Raw genomic sequence first — 24,311 nt, forward strand, 5'->3', positions numbered from 1 at the left:
CCCGGGTCACGGTGGGGCAGGGGCAGGGGGTAGGGACTGGATGAGCTATTTGTGATGGATAGTGTTGCCTGGCTGTTCCAGCTGACTCATGTCAGGACCCGGCTGGCTTCCCAAAGGCATGAAGCCTCCCCCAGAGGGGTGGTACTGCAGACAGGGCAGGCGGCTGCAGGACATGGGTTATAAAGTTACACCAAAGAAAGAGCAGCTCCAGGCGGGATGCTCCTCTCCCTGGCCATGTGCCATCTGCCTGCCCAGCCTCAGCTCAGCCTCTGGGGATGCTCCAGCTCCATTCCTCATGCAGAAGCCTGGATGCAGCCCAGGGATAGCGGGGCCTGGTTGCCAGGATGTGCTCTAATAGTGGGGTCTGACTCTGGGAATGTGATCTGCTAGGGGGGTTTGGCTGCAGAAACGTGCTCCAACAGCTGAGCTAAGCTACAGGCAGTGGGGCCAGACCCCTGGGCAAGTGTCAGCAAGCCAGTGGCACTAACGGCGTTGCTGTCCTACCCAGGCTTGCCTTGTGGGCTAAATCTTAAACCAGATCAAGGGTTTAACTTTATCAGTGGCTGGGAAAACGTGGCACCATTTCCCCGGGGCAAAGTATCTTAATCCCTGCAAAAATCCCAGACTGCTCTCACTCAGCAGCTCCATGGCACTCGTGTCTGCCCCTTTGGCACAGGGACTCGCAGGATACTCTGGAGCAGGGAGCATCCTGTGTCCCATGCCCAACCTGGGCTCCCAGCTGGTCTTCCCTCCAAAATCACAGCTTGCACAGACCCAGGAGCACCAGCAGTAGGAGATGGCACTTCCCCTTGCGGGGTGTACCTGGGTATGGATTGCCCTCCCAGCAGGCAGTGCAGGAGGAAAGCCACCACGGGAGCTGAGACTTCCGTGTCCCCTCAGGGGAGCCCCACCACTGGCACCACAATCTCCCCACCAGCCCCGCCAGCTCCCCAGCTCTGGAAAACCTCCCACAACCCCTGCACAGAGCAGGATGATTGATTATTGTTATTAGAGCTGGAGAACAGTTTCTGTGCACATCCAGGTGGTTCAGCAGCAATTAGTCACCCACCGGTGAGGGGGAACCAGGCTGACCCTCTGTCCCTGCCAAGGTGGGAGCTCTCTGCTGCCTGAGCGAGGGTCTGAGGCGGCTCCTGGCACAGCAGGATGGAGCCCTATCTCCGAATGGAGCCCTGTCTCCTCAAGGGCTGTATCTGATGGGCAAGGGCAGGGCTTTGGCAGCGGTACAGCCCCAGGGCAGGGCTCGAACCTGAGCTGATCCCAGCACCCCGAGGGCATCTGATAGGGGTAAGGAAGTGGGAGGGCAGCCCCCAGTCCCACGGCAGAGATCTGCCCCCATCCAGGGTGATGCAGCAGCAGCAGCTTGTGCTTTTACATGGGGCAGGCACAGCAGAGGGGCTGAGAGGGAGGGGAGGGACTACGGGCAGCCCCCGGCACAGCCGTCCCGCGGGGCTGTGCCAGGCACAGCTCCAGCCCGGGGCTCATCTGGCAGCGCAGCGACAGCAGGACATCGGCACAGCCGGCTGCGGGCTGGGAAGGGGGGGCCGTAATGACGGTCCATCTCAGCAAAGGTAGCAGAGCATGAAAGCAATTTCACACTTTATTAGACAATTCAGGTGCCAGCTGCACCAGCCTGGAGCGAGCACTGCTGCTCACACCTCCACTCCTGCTTTGCAGCCCCAGGGCCACTCTCTGTGGGGCTCAGCCCTCCCTCAGGCCATGCTGGTCATGGTTGGTGCACGAGGGGCCAGTGGGGGCTGATGGGGGCCAGGGCTGCTCCTTATGGGCCTGGCAACAGTGGAGCATAGGCTAGCTCTGCTCAGAGCCAGCTCAGCCTCACAGAGAGGGTGAACTCAAGCTCCATGCCCACAGTCACAGCCCCGCTTGGGCTGGCTGTGCCCTTCAGCCCAGGGCAACCGCCCTGCTCCTTCTGGGTCCCCTCTCTCCTTTCCTTCCCCACCCTCCATTGCTCTGTTGTTCCCCTACTCCTATTCTGCACTTCTGTGGTGAAGGGATGGTCTGGGTTTGGGAGCCTGGGCTTGGGGCTTCCCTGGCAGCTGCTTTCCTCTTGCCCCCCTCTGCTTCCTGGGTGCCCCAGCAGAGCCATCGGGCACATCGACACCTGGGCACAGCCATCCTCCTGCAATCCAGGTGTCTTCACCTGGAGATGTGCTTTGTGGCCCTCTACCCTGTGTCCCCAGGGCCCAGCACGCCCCACAGAGCAGGAGAGAGCAGAGTCTGAGCTGCCACCGTGCTGGCGCCCCATGCCCTGGGGACATGGCCGTGCACTGTCACACCCCACAGGTGGACGCTGTCCAAATGCCTTCACGTCCAGGATATGAATCAGCCCGGACAGGAGTGCAACAGCCGCTCCTGGATAACCGGAGTCGCCTCAGAGGCTGCTCTGGCAGCCAGGCTGTGTCGGTGCCAAATTCCTTGCAGGCTGGCAGGCAGGTTGCAGGCAGCAGTGCCTGCCTGGCTCTGCTGCCACCTCACAGATCAGCCCCTGGGCATGGCAAAACACTGGCCTGTCATGTGTTTCCCTCCCCCTTGCATGGCTCTGCCTCCGTGGTGCCAAGCCACGGCGCCGTGGTGCCCAGTCAGGGCAATGCCTGACCTTGACCTGACCTCCTGAGCAGCCATCCCTGCCCAGCTGTCACCCCATGCCCCTGGCCACAGGCATGTTCCACCGGACCAGCCAGAGCATTCCTCCTGGGAGAGCCTGTCCTTGACGGGCTATTTAAAGGCACGCTTGTGCCCTTTATCCCCGTCATGTTTAGGCTGGAAGAGCCCTGTACCCACCAGGGACTCCAAGAGGGCACTTCCAGACTCAGGGCAGCAGCAGTGCAGTGAGTTTGGGTGAAATCATGAGAGAAGTGAGGGATGTTGGCACCTGCATCCTGCAGTCAAGTACTAGGCCATGTCCTGAGGACATGGTGAAGGTCCCATGGGCATCCAGGCTGGCAGCAGGGCTGGTGGCAACTGCAGAGCCCAGCTCACCCCTTTGGATCCAAAGACCAGAGGAGCCCCATGAGCTGATTCCCTCTTCCTAGCTGGGACCATCCGCCACCAGGACCTTGGGGTGGGCAGGACACCAGTCCCACTGCTGCTGGGCAGGGTGCTGGTGCTGGCTGGCTCAGGACCCTCTTGGTGCTTGGGCTGCACCTCGCTTGGAGCACAACTGCCTTATCTGACAAGGGACAGAGGACAGGCAGCTGCTGCCTGACACAAGCAGCATGTCCCCAGTGCAGTGTCGCCTGCAGAGCACTGGAGGGTGGCTCCTGTACATCTGCTTGTGGGATGTGCAGGGACTGTTTCCACCTTGCCCTGCAAGCCTGTCAGCCTGGCAAGTGCTAGTAGATGGGCTTGGGTAGGCAGATAGAGTGAGGACCCAAGAGAGGCAGCAGGGATTTGGGACACCTCACTACGTCCTGCATGTGGGTGAGCTCGGGGCTTCCAATGGCTCCTGAGCAGAGGCAGCTGCCCCCCAGATAACCCCAGGACCCTGCAGAGAGTGAACCCCACAGAGTTCTGCCTCAAACCAGGCACATGGACCCACATGTGGGGTGCACACAACAGTGTCTGGGGCCTGTCCTCACCTGCCTGGCATCCACCCCATCCCTCCCCACATGGCACAAGGCTTGGGTGAGGACATACCACCTCTGCCCCCCTGCCCAGCCTGCAGCGTGGGAACACGCATGCAGTCCCCACATCCCCCGGGGAGCCCGTGGGTGGCCGGGCGTGCTGCCTGTCCGTCGGCAGGGCACGGGGCCCGGCGTGCCGGCGCTCGCCAGCCGGGACACCGCCCCTTTGATGCGGGTGCCCAGGGCAGCCGGGACGACGCCAGGCTGCCGCACCGGTGGGTGCCTGCACTGCCCACGGTGGGCGAGGGGTGGTCAGCGTGGTCCCATGGTCTGAGCTCTCCCGCGGTGCCCTGGGGGCTCTGACACCATGGCAGTGCTGCCGTGGGCACGGCTGCCAACCCGCAGCCCCATCGGCATCTCCAAACAGTGTCAGCACGACGGCAGAGAAGCTGAGGCACGGAGCTGGGGAGCCTCAGGAGTGGTGGCAGAGGAAGGAGGGAGTGCTGTCTCCATCCTCAGACCGAGCCTTAGGTCAGGGACTGACTGGCACTTACTGATTCTCCCAAAAACCTCTTCCACGGGACCTCCGTCAACCGCCGGGTCGTAGGGGGATGGGGCGCTCAGGGAGCCTTGGGAACCGGGATGTCCGTCCCATACCGGGCTGTGCCCCCGCACCCCACGGCCCCCGCACCAGTGCTCCCAGTACGCGCCAAGCGGGCACTGGGCGCTGGTTCGGGGCTCCCTCTGGTGGCCGCTCCGGGCGGGGCCAGCGCTGCCGCGGGCACTCAGGTGCCCAAGTGCCCCGGTGCTCAAGTGCCCGAGTGCCCCGGTGTCCAGTTGCCCAGGTGTCCAGCTGTGCAGATGCCCAGATGCCCAAGTGCTCAGTGCCCAGGTGCCCCATGCCCGGCTTAGGGCCTCTCTGCAGCACTGCACCTTTGCAACTCAGTCCTGATCTAACCAGGGACGATGCTGCCTCATCATCCCCTGGGGCACATTTGTCACTGACAAAGAATTCAGCAAATCCCTGGATAACTGCAGCCACCTGCCCTCACTCCCTCAGTGCTGCTTTGCGTTGTGCAAACACACACACGGGGCACCCTCACGCCTCCTGCCACCACTCCTGCACCCTCACGCCTCCCACCACCACTCCTCCACGCCATCCTCGCACCCCTGTCCCCCGGGCCATATTCTGCCCACCCTTCCCAGACTGGGGCTGCCTCCCTCCAGCATCTCCAGTGAGGAGTCCTCCGGTACCAAGCCGACTGCTCCCATCTGATGAAGCCCGTGCCCTTGGGTGTGGGCTGGCCATGCTCACACGGGCAAGCTCCAGCCCATGGGCTCCTGCACGGGGACAGTCACCAGGTAGCTGGAGGGTACATAGCCCCTCTGGCCGTTCACCTCCACCAGGCTCCACTCCTTGCTCCCCTTCTTGTCGTGTGGCTCCAGCACCACCACGGGCTGCCCTGCCTGGAGATTCACCTCCTGCGGACTCCTGGCTGCGAAGGAGAAGCCAGCGACCACCTGTGAAAGGCAGGGAAGGAGGGAGGAAGCCATTGCTGGACATGAGAGTCAAAGGGAGATGGACACACATGGCAGGGCAGGTCATTCTGAGAGGGCAGCGCTGCAGTGACACGCATGGAGGGACACTGGGGACCCACCAAGCACAGTTGTCTTGCTCTGTTCCCCCTGGTGCCAGCAAGGAGGACATCAGCTTCATGTGACACTCACACGGGGGTGTGACACTCCCTGCTGGGCACGTGGCTGCACATGTATGACCATGTGTGTGCTGGAAAAGCAGGTCCACCTTCCCACCCACACAAGAACTAGCATGGAGCTGGTGGTGTTGCTAGGAATGGCCCTGGGGGTGTCCCCCACTCTCACCTGGAATGTTGGGGTGAAGGTGGCCACCTGGGGCTTGGGAGCTTCAGGTAATGCATAGGAATGTCTCCTTCTCTCTGTGCCACTCTCCGGGGTTAGCAAATCCATCCCGCGTTGCTGGCTTTGTACCGGGGAATACGGCTGGAGTTTTGCAGCAGGCACAAACCCTCGGGGACCTGGAGGACATGGACACACACAGGTCATGGGGCCCCACTACCTGACACATGTAGGACTGGTCAGAGGAGAGAGGAATGACACTTTGGTTGTTGCTTGGCTTGGCACAGTGGCCCTGCTCAAACTAGTCCATCACTAGGGAATATCCAGCAGAAACCCCCTCCCACAAAAGAGGAATTCCATGTGTTTCTGTGTGCATGGATTCTCCTTTCTCAGCCACAACACTTCATGAGTGTTCCCTCGGGGAATGAATCGGGACGCCTGAACCTCACAGCTAATGGCAACGGGTGTAGCTGGTAAAGCTGAGGTGGGTTTGGGCTGAACAAAGCCTGGAAGGGAGGACCCAGGAGGCCATGGCCTGCTGTTTCATTCAGGATGAGGAAGTGGTGTGGGTTTGGTTCCTGACCCCGGTGCCAAGGCAGGGGGAGGCTGCCCATCGTGCTCACGGTACCTCCAGCATCCACCAGCCATCTGCTCGTGTTCCCCTTCGTGTCGGCACTTTGCAGAAGAGCTACAATCTGTCCCCTCAGCAAGGTCAGGTCCAAGTCTTTGCTGCCACTGATGTTGCTTGTCACTTGGTAAAGTTTGTCTGGGCCGTGCTTGCTCACAAGGGAGAGGACCTTTCGCTCCTCAGCAGGGTTCAGAGGCTGGCGGGGAGCAGGAGACATGGGAGCACTTGATGAAACACACAGGAGACTGAGGCCCTCCGTGTACACATGCCCTCCCTTCTGCAGGATCACATCCCAGTGAGAGGTTAGAGGACCCCTAGCCTCCTTCACACTATCTGCTCTACCCCATGGTTTGGAGATGAGTGCCCAGAACCAGAATTGCTGAGCTGCTTCATCCCTGGTTATTTCCAGCCAGCTGCTGTCAGCGGGAAATACTGTGGCCATGGCAACCGTCTGGGTCACTTTCTCAGCCAGCCTCCCTGCCGAGGGGATGTCCTGCACTGGGGGGTCAGAGTTCTATCTCTTTATCCAGCTGGCCTGAGACATCCCCTTCCCAACCCCTACCTGTGTCACAGGGCTCGGCATGACGGTCTCAAAGGTCTGGCAGAAGGTCCGGATCTGAGCACCTGACTGCTGCAAGGTGTCTTCCACCACCTTCCAGAAACTGGGCAGAGGCATGTGGCCATGGGGCATCTGTGGAGACAAACTCTGAGATCAGAGAGGGCCCTAGGGAGAGGAAGAGCTGTGGGTAGGGTCAGAAGAGAAGGAGCAAGAAGAAAAGGGTTGAGAAAGCAAGAGAACAGACCTGGCTAATAAAGATGCACCTCTCTGACTGTGAGCCACTTTCTCTGGGCAGGACCATCACACATGGGGCTCTTGGGTTGTATTCAGCCAACCAGAGCAGTCCCTCACTCCTGTTGTCCAGCCCTGACCTCACAGCCTGTCCCAAATGACTATAAAGGGAGACAGGTAGGTGTAGCTCCAGGGTAGACGTCTGCAGCATAAGCAGCCCAGACTCAGCAAGGGTAACCCACTCTCCTGACTAGGTATGAGCAGTGTCAGAGAGGACACCTGCACCTGGCTGCACCTTGTTCTCATCCTGATCATGGATCAGTCCAGAGCCATGCTCTGCCCCAGGGCTTTCCACTGCCCTGACCCTCCATGTTTGCATCAGGCTCAAGAGTACCACAGGGAGGAGTTCTGGGAGACATCTCCCAGGTGATGGGTGTTGAGGGATCCTTGTTCCTCAAGCCAGAAGCTGCCTTTCTCCTCCTTGCCTTCCTAGCACAGAGCTCTCAGGAGCTCAGAGTTAACACTGATCTCTCAGGCAGCAGCACACCAATAAATTACCAGTAGTGTCCGCAAAGAGAAAGCAACAGTTTCTGGCAGTGCAGAAGAGAAAATTTGGCTTTCCCCAGGCAGGGAGGAGGAGAGATTGCTTACAAATCCTGTCTGCAAGGGTGGGCTTGGGCCACAGCAAACCTTCAGAGCCTGGATGTCTAAGATGTCCCAAGCCTGCAGAAGATCTGGCTCAGCTCATGTGCCTGTTTGGGCACACACGCCGATGGGTCACACTCACCTGCTCCAGCTCCTTGTCTGCCTGTTGCAGGACCTGGGCAGCCAAGTCCCGCTGCAGGGTGCTGAAGGAGCACAGGATCTGCCTCAGGAGCTGCACAGCCACCTGGTTGAACTGCGGGAGCTCTGCCATGAGCAGGTCATTGATGGCGAGGTAGGTGTTCATGGCTGCCTCCTCGTCATATGTCACGCTGCCCATCTCGCTCTTCCGCTCCTGGATCTCCTCGTAGTCCAGCAGCTTGTCCAGGCGCTTCTTGACCAGCTGCTGTGGCCCCACCAGCATGTCTGAGAGGCTGCTGAGGGGCTGGCAGACCAGCCTGTCCAGCCGTCGCTTCTGTGAGGTGAGAGAACCCAAACCCCAAAGTGAGCTCCCCAAACGGGACCAGCTGCCTGCACGGGGCACTGTCTTATGGGGCGTAAAAGGCTTGGGGACCTGTTGAGGGGCTTTGTGTGGAGTGGGAAGCATCTGAGGCATCTTTTCCTGAAGGCACATAGGATGCCAAGCAAAGCAAACCCTTGGTAGAGAGCAGTCATGCCTGCCACAATTCCTAACTTGTGCTCCATGCAAATGACCAGGTAGGAGCCCTTAATGGCCGGGACCAGTTTTACCTGGGCCTCCCTCCATACTCCTGCCCACAGCCCATTTAAGGGCCCTCTGCCCCTGCCTGTTACTGTGGGTGTGCTGGTTTCTGTGTCCTTGGATCTCTGCTATAGGTAGGCCAGCTCCTGGATGCACCCATCAGAGAGACAGTGCAGCTTGTCTCCAGTCCTGGATGGGCTCTGGAGCTGTGCTGTAGTTGTGACTCTGTCCAGGCCCTCCCTTCTCTTCTGGATAGACCCTGAAGCTGGTTCCTCACTTCATGTGTCTGGGACTGCTGGTGGATCCTGTTCCTTGCTCCTGGCTCTGCTGCAAATTTGAGGCCTCAGGGGACTGTGAGGACACTGCTCTGGGGTCCCCCTCAGCTCCTGGCTGCCCTGCCTTGTGTGAGCAGCCAGCCCCCACTGTGCCCTGGCAGAAGGTGGGGAGAGCAATGCTTGGCTGAAGGAGATGTGCAGGCAAGGAGCACTCACAAACTCTGGGAAGACAGTGTACTGGAGGCATTCTGCGAAGTGCCGATACTGCTGGGCAGGTCCTTCATCCATCTGCAGGTCACGCTGGTGTGGGGTGGGCAACAGGAATGCCTGAAAGGGAGAAAGCATCAGACTCCCTTACCTCCTGCCCAATCCTATATGGGGAGCCCTTCTCAATATTTTTATGACAAGGTCTTTCCAGCCCATGAACTGCTGCTTTCTGAACCCTCTGCCATTTCCTGAGGCTTTCCTGATAATACTGTCTGGGGATTGCATGTTTTGCCATCGCTCATACTTTCATTTCCCTCAGATGCCCCAAGGAATTTCTATGAGAAAATCACAGTAGCTGCTGACCCAGGTGATTTCAGAAGGGAAATTTGTTGTCAGGACTGATATGGGGACATTTCTGCCTTACATCCGTTATTAAAGCAAGAATCCCCAGGCTGAACAACACTTGGCCTTTTCAGTCATTTAAGACCTTGAAATAATGATAAGTTTAAGGACAGATTATTCTCAAATGGCATCAGCTCAGACTGTGTTGTCAAAGCCTCAGCTTTGGTTTAAGCTCCCCTGGACCTGAGCAATCCTTGGATGTTGTGCAACTCCCCGACACAACAGGACACTTTAGCTGAGCTGCAAATCCCTGAACATCCCCAGCAGCTATTGCTTTCCTAAGTGTTCTACAATCCCAACAAACAGGTCCTGAAGCCTGAACAGGGCCAACTCCTTGCCAGTGGTCAAGGTTTTACCTCTAAATGGCCCAGGTAGGATGCTACGTTCTCCTTCAGGGTGGCCACACTGGACACCACACACTGGAATTTCTCTTCCAGGTCATCATACTCCTTATCCTCTGTCTGCAAGGCAAGAGGCAGCTTATTACCAGCCAGGTTCCCATTGTAGGGGGCTAACACAGAAGCCAGGCACTTGCCTGAAGCTGACAGGGCTGGGGACAGGCAGGGGAGACTCTGAGGGGCTCCAGAAATCTGGAGAGGGGACAAGACATGGGTTGCTTGGGGTGCAAGCAGCAACAAGGCTTTTGGTGTGGTCGTGGTGCTGGGGGACACAGGGTGTCTTTGCTTTTGTTAGGATGCTCAAGGATCCTGTAGGTCCTTTGGGGCCAAAGTTCTGCCCTGCAATGTTCCGAGGAAGGGAGCGAGGTGTGTCCCTGCATCCCTCCTGCCCTGCTGGTCCTTGGGATGGAGGACCAGGAGGCATCCTTAGGCTGCTCCACAATGGGACTGTGGCTCCTGTGTCAGCATCAGCCACCCCACCCTGGCCCCACACTCCCCATTCCTTGGGGGAGGCACCTCGGGAGCAGCAGAAAGCCCCAGAATTGACCTGAGGAGAGGCAGCAGGTCCCTGGGTGCAGGCAGAGGGGTGTGGGCTGCCCACCTTGGCCACGATGCCGGCCTCGTGCATGAGGAGCCGGCTCAGCCGCGTGGTTTTCTTGGCGATGGAGTGGGTGTTGAGGCGCGCCAGGCGATCCCGCAGCGTCAGGTGCTCGGCCTTGTTGTATTTGGTTGCTGCCTCGGGTGGGGGCGACACAAAGTGGGGGGGGAAAAGATCAGAAGAGGAGACTTCATGGCAACATCCTCAGCAGCCTGAGCAGGCAACAAGGGTGAACAGCACAGGGGCTGGGGCTGATCAACAGGATAAGCACAACCCACATCAAAGAAGGAAAGTACTAGGAAAACCAGAAAGAAGCCAAGCTCCCATCTGTGGAGAGCCTGATTTCTCCTGTCTCAAGGGCAGGAGTGTTCTTTTCAGTTCCCCAGACCCAGGAATGCAGACAGACTGGTTTTATCCTCAGCCCCCCTGCCCATGCCACTCTGCTCCTGCAGCCTTCAGGTCTTGCCCAGAGTGGCATTTACAGGACCAGAGCAGTTCCAGGAGCTGCCTGCACAGAGTGTGTGGCTCCACCAGGCAGGATGGGTGGAGAGCAGGAGAGCTTTGAACTGATTTAAGTGGTAATTAGTGCAACACCAAGGGGAGACAACTGGGGTTGGGCTGAGGGTTCCCAGGGGCTGTGCCCCCTGCCTGCACTGAGCCCCCCCGACCGCTCACCTACTTCCCTGCGCCGTTTGTACTCGTTGATGTTGGCATTGACCTGGGCCATGGCACGAGCAGCTGCCTGCAGGGCTGAGTGGGCACTGGAACTGGCTGGGGTGTTCTTCAGGATCTTCTCCAGCAGCAGTGGGTACTTGGTGACTCTCTGCACCGGCATCACCAGGAAGAAGCTGAGGTCTGATGCGCCTGTGTGAGGCCTGATGGAGAGGGGAATTGCTCAAGGCTGGTGTGGAGAGCTGCCTTCCTGCCCCGCTGCTCCTGCCAGCTTCTCTGCAAGTGTTTTGGGGAGACAGCAGCCCAAAAGTCATAGGAGATTTCTGGTTGTGAACCCTTGCTCCTTTCCAGCTGCGGGGCCACTGCTGTCCCCGTCAGCCCCAAGGGCAGTGCCAGCCCCACATGGGCACCCTGCCTCCCTGAACAGTGCTGTGCTTGTCTAGCTATGAGACACAGGATCTGTGCTCGCTCTGTGAGCAACAGGGAGGGAGAGAGTGAGCAAAGTGCAGGCAAGACTCCCCTTTGACCCAAAGGCAAGGCATATCTCATTCAGGAATCACATCACCCATGCTCTAAGCAGCAAATCCCAGGAGCTTCTCCACTGCCACTCCTGCATCTCCTGGCTCTAACAGTGTTTGTGACCCACCTGATAGTTCAGGACGGGTTTGGAAGGTCCTACAGGGGCAGCCTGTCTCTCTGGTCAAGCTGGGGAACATGTGCCCTTCATGGGGCACAGTGGGGGAGGCAGCAGCTGCCCATGACACCCATCCTTTATTTTGGGGTCCACCATAAAAAATCACCAACTGTAGTGGCCCTTTGGCAAGTGGCCCCAAGGATCCAGGATGGGCTGCCAGGGATTACACCAGGAAATGCCACAAAGGCAGTGGCCATGATATTACACCCAGACTGGGGACACATATCCATACAGGTAGCTTGTCCAGAGAGGTGAAGGGCAAAGCCAGTAGGTAAAACAGGGAGAGGAAGGTGGTGGCCTCAGCAGCAGGTACCTACACTGTGGCATTCAGAGTCTCCAAGATCTCCTCCTGCAGCCTGGGGTCCTTGCGGTAGCTCTCCACCAGCTGGAGGGCATGGTCGTAGCTGGCACAGTAGATCTTGTAGACAGTCTCCATCTCTTCCTTGAACTCATGGAACAGGGTGCCTGGGGAAGGAGAGTGAGGCTGGAAAGTTTGGTCCTTTCCTATGGCCTCAGAGAAAACCCCTCAGAGAGTGGGGGGTTTTCCCTAGCCTACTGGAAGGGTGAAGCCAGCAAAGCAGTGCCAGCCGAGGGTGACAGAGCAGTGCTCTGCACCCAGGCACCTCTGCCTAGCTGGGCCTGATGATCTTCCCCCTCCACTGTTTGCAGGCTGGGCAGGTCTGCCTTGCCTCTGTGGGGCAGGCTCCCTGCGGACACCGATGTGCTGGCAGCAGCACTTCCCAGAGCCAGGGGAGGTGCAGGAGGTGTCAGGGCAGGTGGGATGGGGATGGAATCTACACATGCCCAGCGCTGGGCAGTGGCACTTCCAGCACCAGCAAAGGCATGGGTGGGCACAGGTCAGCTATTGGCAGTGCACCACTTACTGATGCAGAGCAGCTGCTCCTGCCCCTGGGTGGCCGTGGCCTCAAGACCCTTCAGAAACCGTCTGGAGACATGGAGGATGTCGTCGGTGTTAGAGAAGAGCCCTTCCAGGTCCAGATCAGGCAGCTGAAGGGAACAAAGATGCCCCAGGCTAAGCCAAATATGTCAGAGATGGGCTGTGTGTTCCAGAGGCACTCACGCCCCCCTGAGCACTCGTCTGCCCCATGTGACACCCCAGGACCTGGAGCAATGCTCTGTTTCAGGAGGTTTTGGGAATGCTGAGACCTGTCTGTGCTCCAAAGTGGGGCAGTGAGGTCTTTTCACGTTACAGACACAGGGTTACAGTTGTAGGATATCTGTACTTGGTCAGACCCAACGCCCATCCAACCCCATACCTTGCCTGGTCAGGGGGAGCCCAGGCAGGAAGGTGGAAGGTGAGCACATGGTAACCTCCCTGCAGGGATTTGGGCATCTTGCGGCTCTCAACAGATTCACCCCACAGTGCCCAGCCCCTGGGCAGGGGGATGTACCCCACGTCACCTGCTTCTTCTGGAGGTGTGCCCGGATGTCCGACACACAGAGCTGGATGTTGTGGACATAGCTGGCCTCGGTAGTGATGAGCTCCTCTACAGCCAGCCGCTGGCTCAGCTCCATCCTGTCACAGGGCAGCACCTCCTCGTAGATGGCCTCTTCAGCCTCCTCTGCATCCTCAGCGTCAGGCTCCGCCCCACTGGCACTCGCCATCTCGGCAGGGCACTCTGCAGGGGTGGCAGGAGGTAGGAACAGGCTGTGGCAAGGGCAGGCTGGTGCTCTGGTGCACAACCCAGAGCAGTGGCCGTGCTCCCTCCCCTGTGCCAGGGGCACCACACGGCACATCCCCAGGGACACTCAATCCATCTGCATTTACAAGCAAGGCATGGATGACACTCCATAAAAGCATGAAGTGCTGCAAGGCAGGAACAGTCTGGCTGCCGTGGGCAGACACCCACATGTGGCAGGCAGGGACTTGCCACACACACACACACACACATGCATGTGCCCAAACTCCAGGGACCATATGCAGGGCCAGGGTACAGGCAAGAGAGGCCTCCAGGTGCAGGCAGGGGCCTGGCAGCTCCCACACAGCTCTGGGACTGTGCTGGGGCTGTCCTCGAGGGCAGAGTGGGGTTTGCCACCTCTGCTCCAGCTCCTTGCTGCCAGGGCCAGTTGTTCCCTCCCTGCCCTGGCTGTCGGCGCCTGGCACCTTGCCTTGTCTTTAAGGGCCCTGTTCAAAGTACAAAGAGTGTTTCTGCAGTGCTTGAACAAGAGATGCTTCTGTGACAGCGAGAGCTGGTTTAAAAGCCACTGGGACGGGGGGGAGAAGTGGGCAAAACTGCTGACGCCTCTGCCAGATGCACTGGCAGCCCCTGGTATGCAATGCCTGTGCCCTGCCTGGCACGGGGCACTGCCTTGTGTCTGCCTGCAGAGAGTGTGGAAAATCAGAGCTGATTCATGACTGTTTTCTTCTCAGGAAACATGCTCTGCTCTAACTGATACCGAGCAGGATGGAGCAGCTCCCAAAGCATCACAGATAGTGGTTGATTCCTGGCAGGAGGCCTTGAGGGAGAAAGATGTGGCACGGCCCACACCAGCACAGTGCACAGCTTGGCTGGATCCAGATCCCAGCCAGGGGAAGGAATTCTGCCAGGCTTTCCACCTGCCTGTGGAGGAGGTGAAGAGCAAAGGCAAAGCAGAGGTGGCTTGGCAGAGTAAAAGCAAGATGGCACAAGCAGCAGCACATGAAGGCCGGCTCTGTCCCTGCTCTCTGCTGCCTGCCCAGCCAGTGCCAACCTCCACAGCCAGATTGCAACAAGCCAGGTGCCCACTTTGGAAGCTGCAGCCCCGGGCCCCTGCAGTGGGAGCAGGGAGAGGGGCTGGTAGGACAGCCCAAGCCTCTGCTGGGGAGGGTCCAGTTAATAAGCAGGGCGAATGTCCCCTCCTGGCATACGCCCACTGCTGTGCTGGAGGAGAGCTGGGTTTGGCACAGCAAGCAAACACAAGTGAGAGGGCATTGGACCTCCACCTGCCTGACAGGGGTACGTCACCCTGCCAGCTGTCATCCCTGCCCTCTGCAATTTGGCTGCCTCCCCTGCCTGTGGCATGGCACTGGCTCCTATATGACATGGGAAGTAGAAGGCACTTTTCTGCACCCCTCTGGATGCTTCCAAGGTGTCCAGGCAGAAGGATTTCCATCAAGGACTGTTGGACAAGCTCAGTGTCCTCTGCCCAGGCAAAACCCTTGCACAGAGGAAGGGCTGTGGTGGAGGCAGGTGGAAAGCCCTGACCTGAGACACCCCCCCAGCTCTGGAGGGATGTCCTGCAGCTCAGGGCATGCCAGCATTGATCCCCGCAGCAGCATCCCCAGAGCACGCAGCTGCTTTGGGGGGTTTTCCCCAGGCTGCGGAAACCTTCTTCTCTCTGCTCACCCCCCTGGCCTGAGGCATCGGAGGGGTAAAGGAACTGTGCAAAATTAAAACGCAGCATTTCTGGGCAGCGTTGGAGCAGCTGGAGAACGAAGGAGCGGCTTTCGTTTCCCCAGCCCTTCCTCCCGGGCAACTGCCCGCGTTTGAGCTGTGACTGCCACCTCAGTGGGTCCCATCCCAGCATCCCTGTCCGTAACGAACGGGCTCCCAGCATCCCTGTCCGTAACGGGGGGGGGGCTCTGAGCATCCCTGTTTGTAACCACGGGGCTCCGAGCACGCCTGTCTGTAACCAGGGGGCTCCCAGCATCCCTGTTTGTAACCAGAGGGCTTCCAGCATCCCTGTCTGTAACGAAGGGGCTCCCAGCATCCCTGTCTGTAACCAGGGGGCTCCGGGCATCCCAGTCCGTATCGCGGACACGGCCGCCCCCCGGCCCTCCCCAAGATCCGAGCGCAGGGATCCCCAGCTCCGGGCCCGCAGATCCCACCGCGGCCCGGGAGTGCCACCCTCGCTCCCCGCTCAGCCCCGGCGTCCCCTCCGCGCCCCGAAACCCCAGGCCCCGGCTCTCACCTGCGGCGCAGGTCGCCGTGCCCGGCCGCGGCCGCTGTCGCGCTGCTGCGGGCGGTGACACCGCAGCCGCAGCCGGGCTGGCACCGGGCGGAGTCCGCGGCACGGGGCGATCCCGAGCGGGGGCTGATCCCGAGCGGGGGCTGATCGATCCCGAGCAGGGGGTGATCGCTCCCGGGGGGTGCCGGCCCCGCCGGTCCCGGCCCCGGCAGCCGCAGCCGGTCGGAGGGAGGCTCGGCGGGGCGGTCCCTGCGCACGCCCGGCGGGGCGGGGGGTTGGCGGCCGGCCCGGGTGGCAGCGGCTGCCCCGGAGCGCACCGCCCCCGCCGGCACCGGACCGCGGCACAGCGGCGGGGGGGCTCCGCTCTGCGATAGCAGCCGAGCCCCCAGCGCCGGGCCCGGCTCTGTATTGGCCCCCCTTGCCCCAGGCCCCCCTGCCCCCTGGTCCATCCTCGAAACGCGGTGCCCTGGCAGCAGCTGCGGCTGGAGAGCAGGGGACACACCGCCTCGCCTCTGCCATAAATAACACGGCCAGGCCCCCGGTGTCTCCATGGCCTTGCTGCAGCTCCGGTGTGCCGCCTTCGTTGATGCCATGGTACCCCCCGCCACTGCCCCTCGGCTCTGCCATTGCTCAGCAGCTGCTCAGCCACGGAAAAGGGGGCAGAGAAAACAGAAATGAAAATATAACCAAGGAAGTGGTTGCCAGGATTAGGGCACTGGGAGACAGTGGCTACTTGGCATGAAGTTGTTTTTATGCTGGTGAGGTGTTTGCATCCTCATAAACAAGCTATTGAGAAGTGAGGCTGTTCCTTAGCCAACTCCCGTAGCTGGGAGCTCAAATTCATCCCAACCGCAGGGAGGGGACAGCAGCACCTGGGTTTTTCCACGCTGACCCGCAGTGTGCAAAAAGCATCATGTTAAAAAGGACTCCGAGCCCTTCAGTGACTCACACAGGTCACAGGCAGCATCTGTGTCTAGATCCAAAACTCCCCATGAGCCAGGACAAGCTTTTTGGCACCTCCAGCCCTTCTGGGTCCCTTTCTGGGACCATTTTTGATATGAGCTGGGCAGGGCAGCATGGGGACCCACATGCACCTGCTCCACTGGCTCCCACCCAGTGCTGGTGCCAGGAGGGCCATCCTACCCCCCTGCCTACCCTGCCTGCCCTGCCTGCATCCCATACTGCCCGTGGAGAGGCTGGGTGCAGCTCATGGGGCCCCAAGCAATGACTGTGAAACTGCTCTCCTTCATCCCTGCACTGAAGGGGTGCTGGAGCACACAGGAGCAGTTGTGGGTGGATAAGCTGGGCAGCCAAGCAACAGAAGAAGCCCAAACTGGTCTTTGGGGGAGAGGCCAACGAACATACAGCAATGTCCCCTGGCTGAGTGGGTGATCAGGGTAAAGCCACCCCAGGAGAATTGTTCCCAGGCTGATCCATGCTGTATGGGCTTAGGGAAACCCATGTGGCCATGGGAGAGACCCGCATGTGGCTGGGGAGTGAGGGCATTACCTGGCTGTGGCCTTGGGAACACAGATGTCCTTCCTCCCTTACAGGTGGCAGCAGGGATTCAGTCCATGACCAGGTGCTTTCTGAAGCAGCGAAAGGCCTGGCCAGGCAGCCTTTGGGCTGTCATCACACTGACACAGGAGTTCTCCAGCTCTGTCCTTGGGCAGGTGCTCTTACTGCCATGTCCAACGAAGCCATCAGCCCTCGAGACACATCACCACTGCTTTGCTCTCATCGGCATATTGTGGATGATCACGCCAGGGCAGGAACCATGCTCCAAGGGAGCTGCTGAGGGAGTCCCAGCAGGGCAGTGCTCCCTCCTTGGTCAGCACCCTGACCCACCAGGCCCAGCTCCACCCCGCCAGCTCACACTGTGGGTGTTACCTCAGGCATATTTCCCATTGCAGTCTGGTTTTTCAGAGGCTGTGTAACCTGGCTCCAACGAGTTCCTTGCAGGATGGCCTCGCCGTCCTCCTTCCTGACACCTCCTTCCCCCCAGTGCAAGTCGTTTCCTTCCTGCTGTGCCGCTGGCCCCACACACCTCTCATCCAGCCCTGGACTGAGGCTGTGGCTGCACTCACCTCACCTGGGTGGCTCAGGGACCAGGAGCAGTGTGACAATGCTGTCACCACTCCAGGGCTCCCCAGGCAGGTGTGGAAGTAGGCTGGCTGCCCTGGCCTGGCTCTCCTTACACAAGGAAAGCAAATAGGCACTGGCTGGTTGAGCACAGGTGTTTGTGTCCCAGCGTGAGGTGTTGTGCTCAGGCAAAGCCAGGTTAAAGTGTTCCAGCGGGGTGGGCTGTCCCCTGGCAGTCTTGGCATCAGCTCCCTTGTGGGTGTGCCCCCAGCCTGACAACACGAAACCCAGCAAGCAATGTCAGGGAGTGGGGCTGTGTGTGGGATCACACGTGGGACTGCACAGCCGCCGAGGGAGGCAGGACTGGCTTCACCTGCAACAGAGCCAGCTTTGTGCAACCTCATTGCAAAAGTGTTTTCACAGGATGCTTCTCACAGAGCAGGGATGAGCCACCTCCACAGCACTGCCCAGCCCTCCTCATACCCACTGCCACAGCAGGAGTGCTCTGCCAGCCCTCTTCTGGCAGTATTTAAGAAAAAAATCAACCCCGTGTGGCTGGTGGGGCTAGATCCCCCATGACACTCCTTGTGTGAATGACCACAGGCTCAGTCCAGAGGCTGGAGAAACACCTGACAGTCCTGGGCTCCAGCTAAAAATAGGCATCATGGTGAAAGCCTCAGGAAGAGAGAGGCAGATGGGAAGCAGGAACTTGTGGCTGCCCAGCAACCATCCAGGCAGAAGGCACCAGGAGGTACCTAGGAGGTGGTTATTGCCCCCCTACATCTCATCCCGAGCTTCTGCTGGCTCCAGGAAAGCTTTTTGCTGTTGACAGGGACTTTTCCTGCTACTCCAAACATTAACGTGCAGGCTGTTGGAATGAAAGCTAAAGCCATCAGGGGGCTCTGTGGGAACGCACCAGACAAGCTTTGAGTTAGACAGGGCTTGCTCAGAAAGCAAGCAAGGCCTCCAGCCATGCAAAGCACGACAGTTCAGGCTCTGCCAAATAACAACAGCAGGCGGGGGTTCCTCTCCCAGCAGCAGGTTTGCACAGGAAAGTTACATTTCCTCTATTTAATCTTTTCCATTATTACTGTTCTTTGGATTTCTTTCCCGTCTTGAAAGGGCTTGGTGACCACACGCCGCTATCGGCCATTCATGGTGGAAATGAAAACACAGGGAAAAAACCCAGGAGCTTAAGAATGTGCTCACAGGTGCATCCTAATCACAAAACTTCCTCCCACACTGCTGGGCTCGGAAGTGGACTTTGCCTGCAACCTCAGTGTTTGTGTGTGCTGTGCAAGGCAGGGCAATTTGAGCTGCGGGAAAGGAGGAAGGAACCTGTGAAATGAAAGGTCTTCATTCTGCTGAGCTTGCCATCAGCATGGGCAACTCCAGAAAAACCACATAGATGTCATTCCTTTCTCTTCCTTCTTCCCTTCCCATTTAACGTGCTTAAATCCCCCGTGGGAGGGAAGGAGGGCTGTGCATCCCTTCTCAGGGTAATCCCATCCACGTACTTGACCATGGCTGTGTCCAGAGAGGGCTCCCAGGCAGGTAGAAATGGTGTCAGCCACATGCCTGCACCACGAGGCACAGGCTAAAAATAAGCAGATAGGATTTGATCCAAGCAGAATAAATTAAGAGTCAGTTCTTTATTTCCAAGAGGGTTATTTATGGGCCCTGTGCAGACCTCCTTCATGGAGGAGGCTTCAGCCACTCTTGGCCTCTCTGAGGCTATAGCAGCCCAAGTCTCGTGTATTTAGTGGTTTTAGTGGTTAAAGTTTCCTGTACACCAGCCTCTGTGGTCCTTCTCTCTCCACTCTACTGCCTTGCCTTGCTTTTCCTATCCCAAGATTCCCATTTCTCTCCCAGGGCTGGTGACTCTGGGCCTTTTACCAGTCTGTCCCAAGTCCCTGTTACCAGCTGAGCCAGCTGATGGTGATGACAACTCAAGAAGAAAGCCAGAGGCTGGTGTGAGGGCACCGAATTCCGAGGTATCCATCTTTCTGCCCTGACAGCGGTGCCTGCTCTCTCAGGACCAGCATGGAGAAGTGCTCTGCTCAGAGCCCTCTGCCATCCCTCACTCTGCTAACCAAGCAGTAGTGGTATTTAGCACTTTCTTTCTCCCCTTAATGAGGAATACTGGTGGCTGCTTTTCTTGCTGGTGTCTCTGCTGGTGAAGGATAAGAGTTTGCTGGAGAGCACCATTACCCAGTTAGCAAACAGGCTGTTTCATAAGGGCTGTGGGCTGCATGACCTCCCATCCCTGCCCATCAAGAACATACCCCAGGCCTTTCCTGAGGGGTGGTGTCTCCAAACCCATGAGTAGGACAGGCACTTAGTCCCTGCCTCTGCTCTACTCTGTCCTGGAAAGCCATGGATTAACAGAATGCAGAGGTCTGCCCAGAGTCCATGGGCGTCTGGGCCGGGATGCAGGGAGAGAGAGAGAGGTGTCTACAGCATCCCGCAGCTCTGGGAGGAAGAACAAATGTCTTCAGGACAGTCCAGCCTGAGATGGGGCCATCAACACTCATCATGGGGCAGTGCCAGCGACAACACTCATTGCCCAAAGCATCCCACAGCGTGGGCACACCACCCCACCAAGTACCATCTGCCTGCAGCAAGGAGGAAAGGAGACATGAGAAAGGTAAGAAGAGTTCAGAAAATTCTGGTGGTTTCTGCTGATTAGTCGTTTCCACTGATCAAACCAACATCTTCTCCCTGTCTGAGTTTGTACAATTTCTGCTTCTGCTGTGTCATCACAACCACCCACCCACGGAGCTGGAGCTCCACACGAGCACCACCTCCTCCCCCTGGCACCCCACACACCTGGGGACCAGGGTACCCCCTGCCCACACCCCACCCTTGGGTGTAGTTGCTCTCCTGAGAAAGGTGAGGGCACAAGAAGATGAGCAGAGGCACATCCCCTCGAGAATCACCTTCTCCTTTGGGATTGGGCACCTCTGGAGTCCCACCAGCACCCGCTCCTCCAGGCAAATTTCTCTGAGAGTAGGTGCTGCCTGCACAGGAGATGTTGCAGGAGCTGAGTTCTCTTGCTTCAGAGACAAATGAAGGGTGGGAGAGAGGTGAGAGCCCCTTGAAGCTGCCAAGCCAGTCCATGTGCAATCTCTCCCTCCCTGGCTCCACAGACACGCCCAGGAGTGCCTCTGCCACGACAGGGCTTGTGTCTCTGCCACCAGCAGGTGTATCAGCTGCCCCTTGAGGGGATCATTGGGTGCCTGTTTCACTACTAAAGGCAAAAACCCATCCCAGGAGTCTCACAGCACAGAAAGGACACCTGAAGCAAAGACCTTGCAGGTCACCAGCTCTATGCCCTGCTGGGAAGGAGGGCAGGGGTGGGCAGCCCTGAGCTTTGTGCAATGGGCTGGGCAAGCCCCTGGCCAAGAGCTTTTTCAGGGGAGCAGCCTAATGCCTGGGTCCCCCTTCATTGTGGGAAAAATAATCGCTGGAGGCTTCAGAGGGCTGGGTGTGGGCAGCTGCCTGGCAGTAATGAAGGTCCCTGGTGGGGCTGCCAGATGCCAAGGCTGAGAAGACAGAGATATGAAGCTAAACAAACCCAGAAGAGATGAAAAGAGGCTGAGGTGGAAGGAGAGGTGTAGAAGTCCCTGGAGCCCCAGCAGCAGCAGAAAGGCTGCAGGGCCTGCTTATGGCATTGCCCACATCCTCCGCTACCTGCCACTTCACATCTTAGCAAGGAGGGTGTTTTACTGGGCAGGAGTTTGTTGTGGAAAAAAAACAGCAGCTCATTCCATGGAATATAAGATGATGGGCAGGAATTGCAGGTGCTGGTGGTACTGAGGTGTGGCAGCTCAGCCTGGGTGCCAGAGACCCCATACAGCTCAGTATCCCCTGTACTTGTCAGGTTATCCCAGCTCTGGCAACACGGGACTTCCTGCCAACGTGGCAGCACCTGACCAAGGTGTGCTCTGCCCATCAACTGCTTCTGCTGAAAGCAGAGCTCCCCTGTGGATCAGCAGCCATTGCTTCACCTTCTTCCCTCCAGCCACAGGATGACTGCAGCATCAGAGGGACGTCTCCATTATTAATGTGTTTCCATTATTAATGAGGTTCCAGCTCCAGCTCTTCCACTCACCCTGACTCACCAGCCTACACCCCAGCTCCAAGTCTCCTCCCCAGGCCCTGACGGTGAGAGTCACCAGCCTTGACATCTTCCAGTCAGAGACCTCTCTGCCAAGCCTGGGTCCTGCTCTTGGCCGAGGGGGATCATGGGGCCATCCTGCAAGGATGCAGGGAAGGAAACCTGGTTTGTGACATGTCCGGCCAGGCCTCCCACCACAACTCCTCAGGGACATGGTGTTGTTCAGGAGAAAAAGAGGAAAGACCTGCCAGACAGAGCAGTTGTTACAGGCAGGAAAGGAAGGACTGAAGAAAGGGATGTTACCTGTGGGGAACCATTGAGTGTGCCCACAAATTATCTGGAAAAGGGCCAAAGTGATCATGTTTGCCACCAGCACTGAGCTCTTCAGAGCACAGCAGGCAAGGGCAGGCTGCAAGGAGCTGCTGGGTCTGTGTCCCTGTGTGGTGGGACAGGCAGCCAAGGAAACTCAGACAAAGGCAGAGCAAACACAAACCAGTAGCCCAGCAATGGGCTCTGACTGGTGTGTCTCCTCGCAGGAAGGGATCCTGGGGGTCATGCTAAATGGTGTTTCCAAATCATCTGGGGCAGAGAAGGCAGAAAATTGAATGGTGGAAGTGAGTAGGAAAGAAACAGAGGATGAGAAAGGAAGCATTGCCACTGCGTGAGCCGGTGATGTGCCCACACTAAGGATGCTGTGTCCAGCTCTCCCCATTGCCTTGGCTCAAGAGGGATATATGGAAGAGGCTCAGAGAAGGCAAGCAGGAATTCACTAAGCTCTGGAGCTGCCTCTGTGTGAGGAATAGCATCATGGCCAGGAGAAGGGATGACAGTGATGGGTGTGATACAGATCTGCACTGTCTTGGGAGGCATGTGAGGGCATGGAGGGGTGATTACTCACCATCTCTTCCAGTAGAGGAATACAAGCTCCAAATGAAACTACCTGGAGGGAAGTTTGAAACCAGGAGAAGGAAGTGGTTCTTGGTGTAACGTATAGTTAAACTGTGGAGCTCCTCTCCACAGGATGTGACAGATGCAAAGCATTTAAACAGGAACTGGATGAATTCATGGAAGAAAAATCCTTTGGGTTCTTAAACACAAAGAACCACCACCTCTTCCCTAAGGCTAGGGGACTGGGGGGAGCTCAGGGACTATTCTTGGGAAGCCTTCCTGTGCCCTTACTCTGTGCCTCTGTAAACATCTGCCCTGGGCCACGGCAGGAGCCAGAGTATTGGCCCAGGTGAGCTGCCACGTGGCTCTTACGTGTTGTCCTAAGAAGGAACCACAGACCAGGAGCTTCCTGGGAACATGGCACACCACTTCCTCACCTGAGGAATGCTGCCAACTGCTGCACCCCACGGCTGCAACAGGTCCACCCTTGTGTGAACGTAAAACACTCCTTTCTTCCTCGCTGGCCTCAGATCTTTTTTTTTTTCTCTCTACAGAGCGGAGGCAGGTCCCATATCTGAATTCTCTTGAGAAGCTTTAAAGTGAAAAATAGCCTGTCTCAGGTGGCAGGTTGGATCCCAGACCTGGGGCCCAGCTCCATCAGCCCAGGTGACACAGATTTGCTGTGGGGAGCCACTGCTCAGCCTCCACACACCCTCCCCTGCTCTGGGGACCTGGGGCACTGTGTCCCTCTGGAGGCAGGATCACAAGAGACCTTGGGACAGCATGGGAACTTCCTCACTTAGGAGAGAGGTGATGAGCCTTGTGCCTAAGTCACATGAGATTTCCATCTGCTCTGCAGGTACTAATGGGATTTGGACCTGTAATCAGGGTGAGGTGTCCTTGCTGTGTGACATTCCTGTGCCAGGCATCAGTCACCACCACCCAGACCCAAAGGAGGTGGCTCAGAAAGGAGCATGGGTACAAGAGCTCTGCACCTGGAGCCTCACACAGTGACAAATAACAGTATCTGTATTTTCACTCAGTTTCAGAGCCAACAAGAGCAGGCACAGGGCAGCGACCTGCAGAGCTGTGCTCCCATCATGAATCCCCTTTGCAGCTGCATCTGATCCTGGGTTGTTGGAGCTGCCCTCCAGTTCAGTAGCAGAGACCAGTCCCTGCCAGGACCCATTCCCCCTCGCAGAGGACTCTGCAGAGGGAGCTTATGCCATGTGTGCTGGAGCTACAGTCAGTGCAGAGGAGAAGGGAGGCTTGTCCCTAGCTGGTGCTGCTCCCAAATTTGCATCATGGGCATCAGTGAAGCACCCTGCTCTTCAGGGCACCCAGCTGCTTCCCAGGGTGCTCAAATGGCTGTCGTTGTGCCTCTGAGCAACAGGAGCAACTCGATCTGCTGCCAGAAAGCACCGTGGCCACAAGCTGCCTTGTGTCACCGAGCCCCAGTTCAGCTGTCCCCACAGGGTCTCACTGCCACCCAGCTCTGGGGATGAAGTTGGAGTGTCCCTGTCTGGTTCAGAGCGTGGTCATGGCAAGCTTAGAGTTGTCCAGGAGACCCCGTAGAGCCATTCCTGTGTCTGCCTAAATATTGGCTGGTGTGTCCAACACGGACTCCTGCTTTTGCAAACCATGGCTCCCCTGTGCTGTGCTGAGCTGCTGATCATTGGTGCTAAAATTAGTTGAAGGCCCATCAGTGAAGGAGCCCTTGACAGAGCTCATTCTCAAGTGCACCCAACCAGGACAGCTCGTACCCTTTTCATCTGCTCGCTCTGCTCCTCAGATGATGGAGTGGGACC

General features: G+C 58.1%; 1 protein-coding gene across 1 annotated transcript; it reads right to left on the reverse strand.

Annotated features, from left to right (window-relative positions):
* Positions 1–1,600: 1,600 nt before the first annotated feature.
* Positions 1,601–15,681, reverse strand: ARHGEF37 (Rho guanine nucleotide exchange factor 37). Its single transcript, XM_051793543.1, has 13 exons — positions 15,417–15,681; positions 12,927–13,144; positions 12,389–12,512; positions 11,822–11,969; positions 10,814–11,013; positions 10,142–10,272; positions 9,499–9,603; positions 8,750–8,860; positions 7,683–8,012; positions 6,668–6,796; positions 6,106–6,301; positions 5,484–5,656; positions 1,601–5,123 (listed from the first exon to the last, which is right to left on the reverse strand). Exons 2-13 carry the CDS (start codon positions 13,128–13,130, stop codon positions 4,914–4,916), a joined length of 2,061 nt encoding a protein of 686 aa, XP_051649503.1. The 5' UTR covers positions 13,131–13,144; positions 15,417–15,681; the 3' UTR covers positions 1,601–4,913.
* Between the last annotated feature and the right edge of the window lie 8,630 nt (positions 15,682–24,311).

Source organism: Manacus candei, unplaced genomic scaffold (genome assembly GCF_025592945.1).
Source record: "Manacus candei isolate 608988 ecotype Guabito, Panama unplaced genomic scaffold, ASM2559294v1 h1tg000037l, whole genome shotgun sequence".
NCBI lineage: Eukaryota > Metazoa > Chordata > Aves > Passeriformes > Pipridae > Manacus > Manacus candei.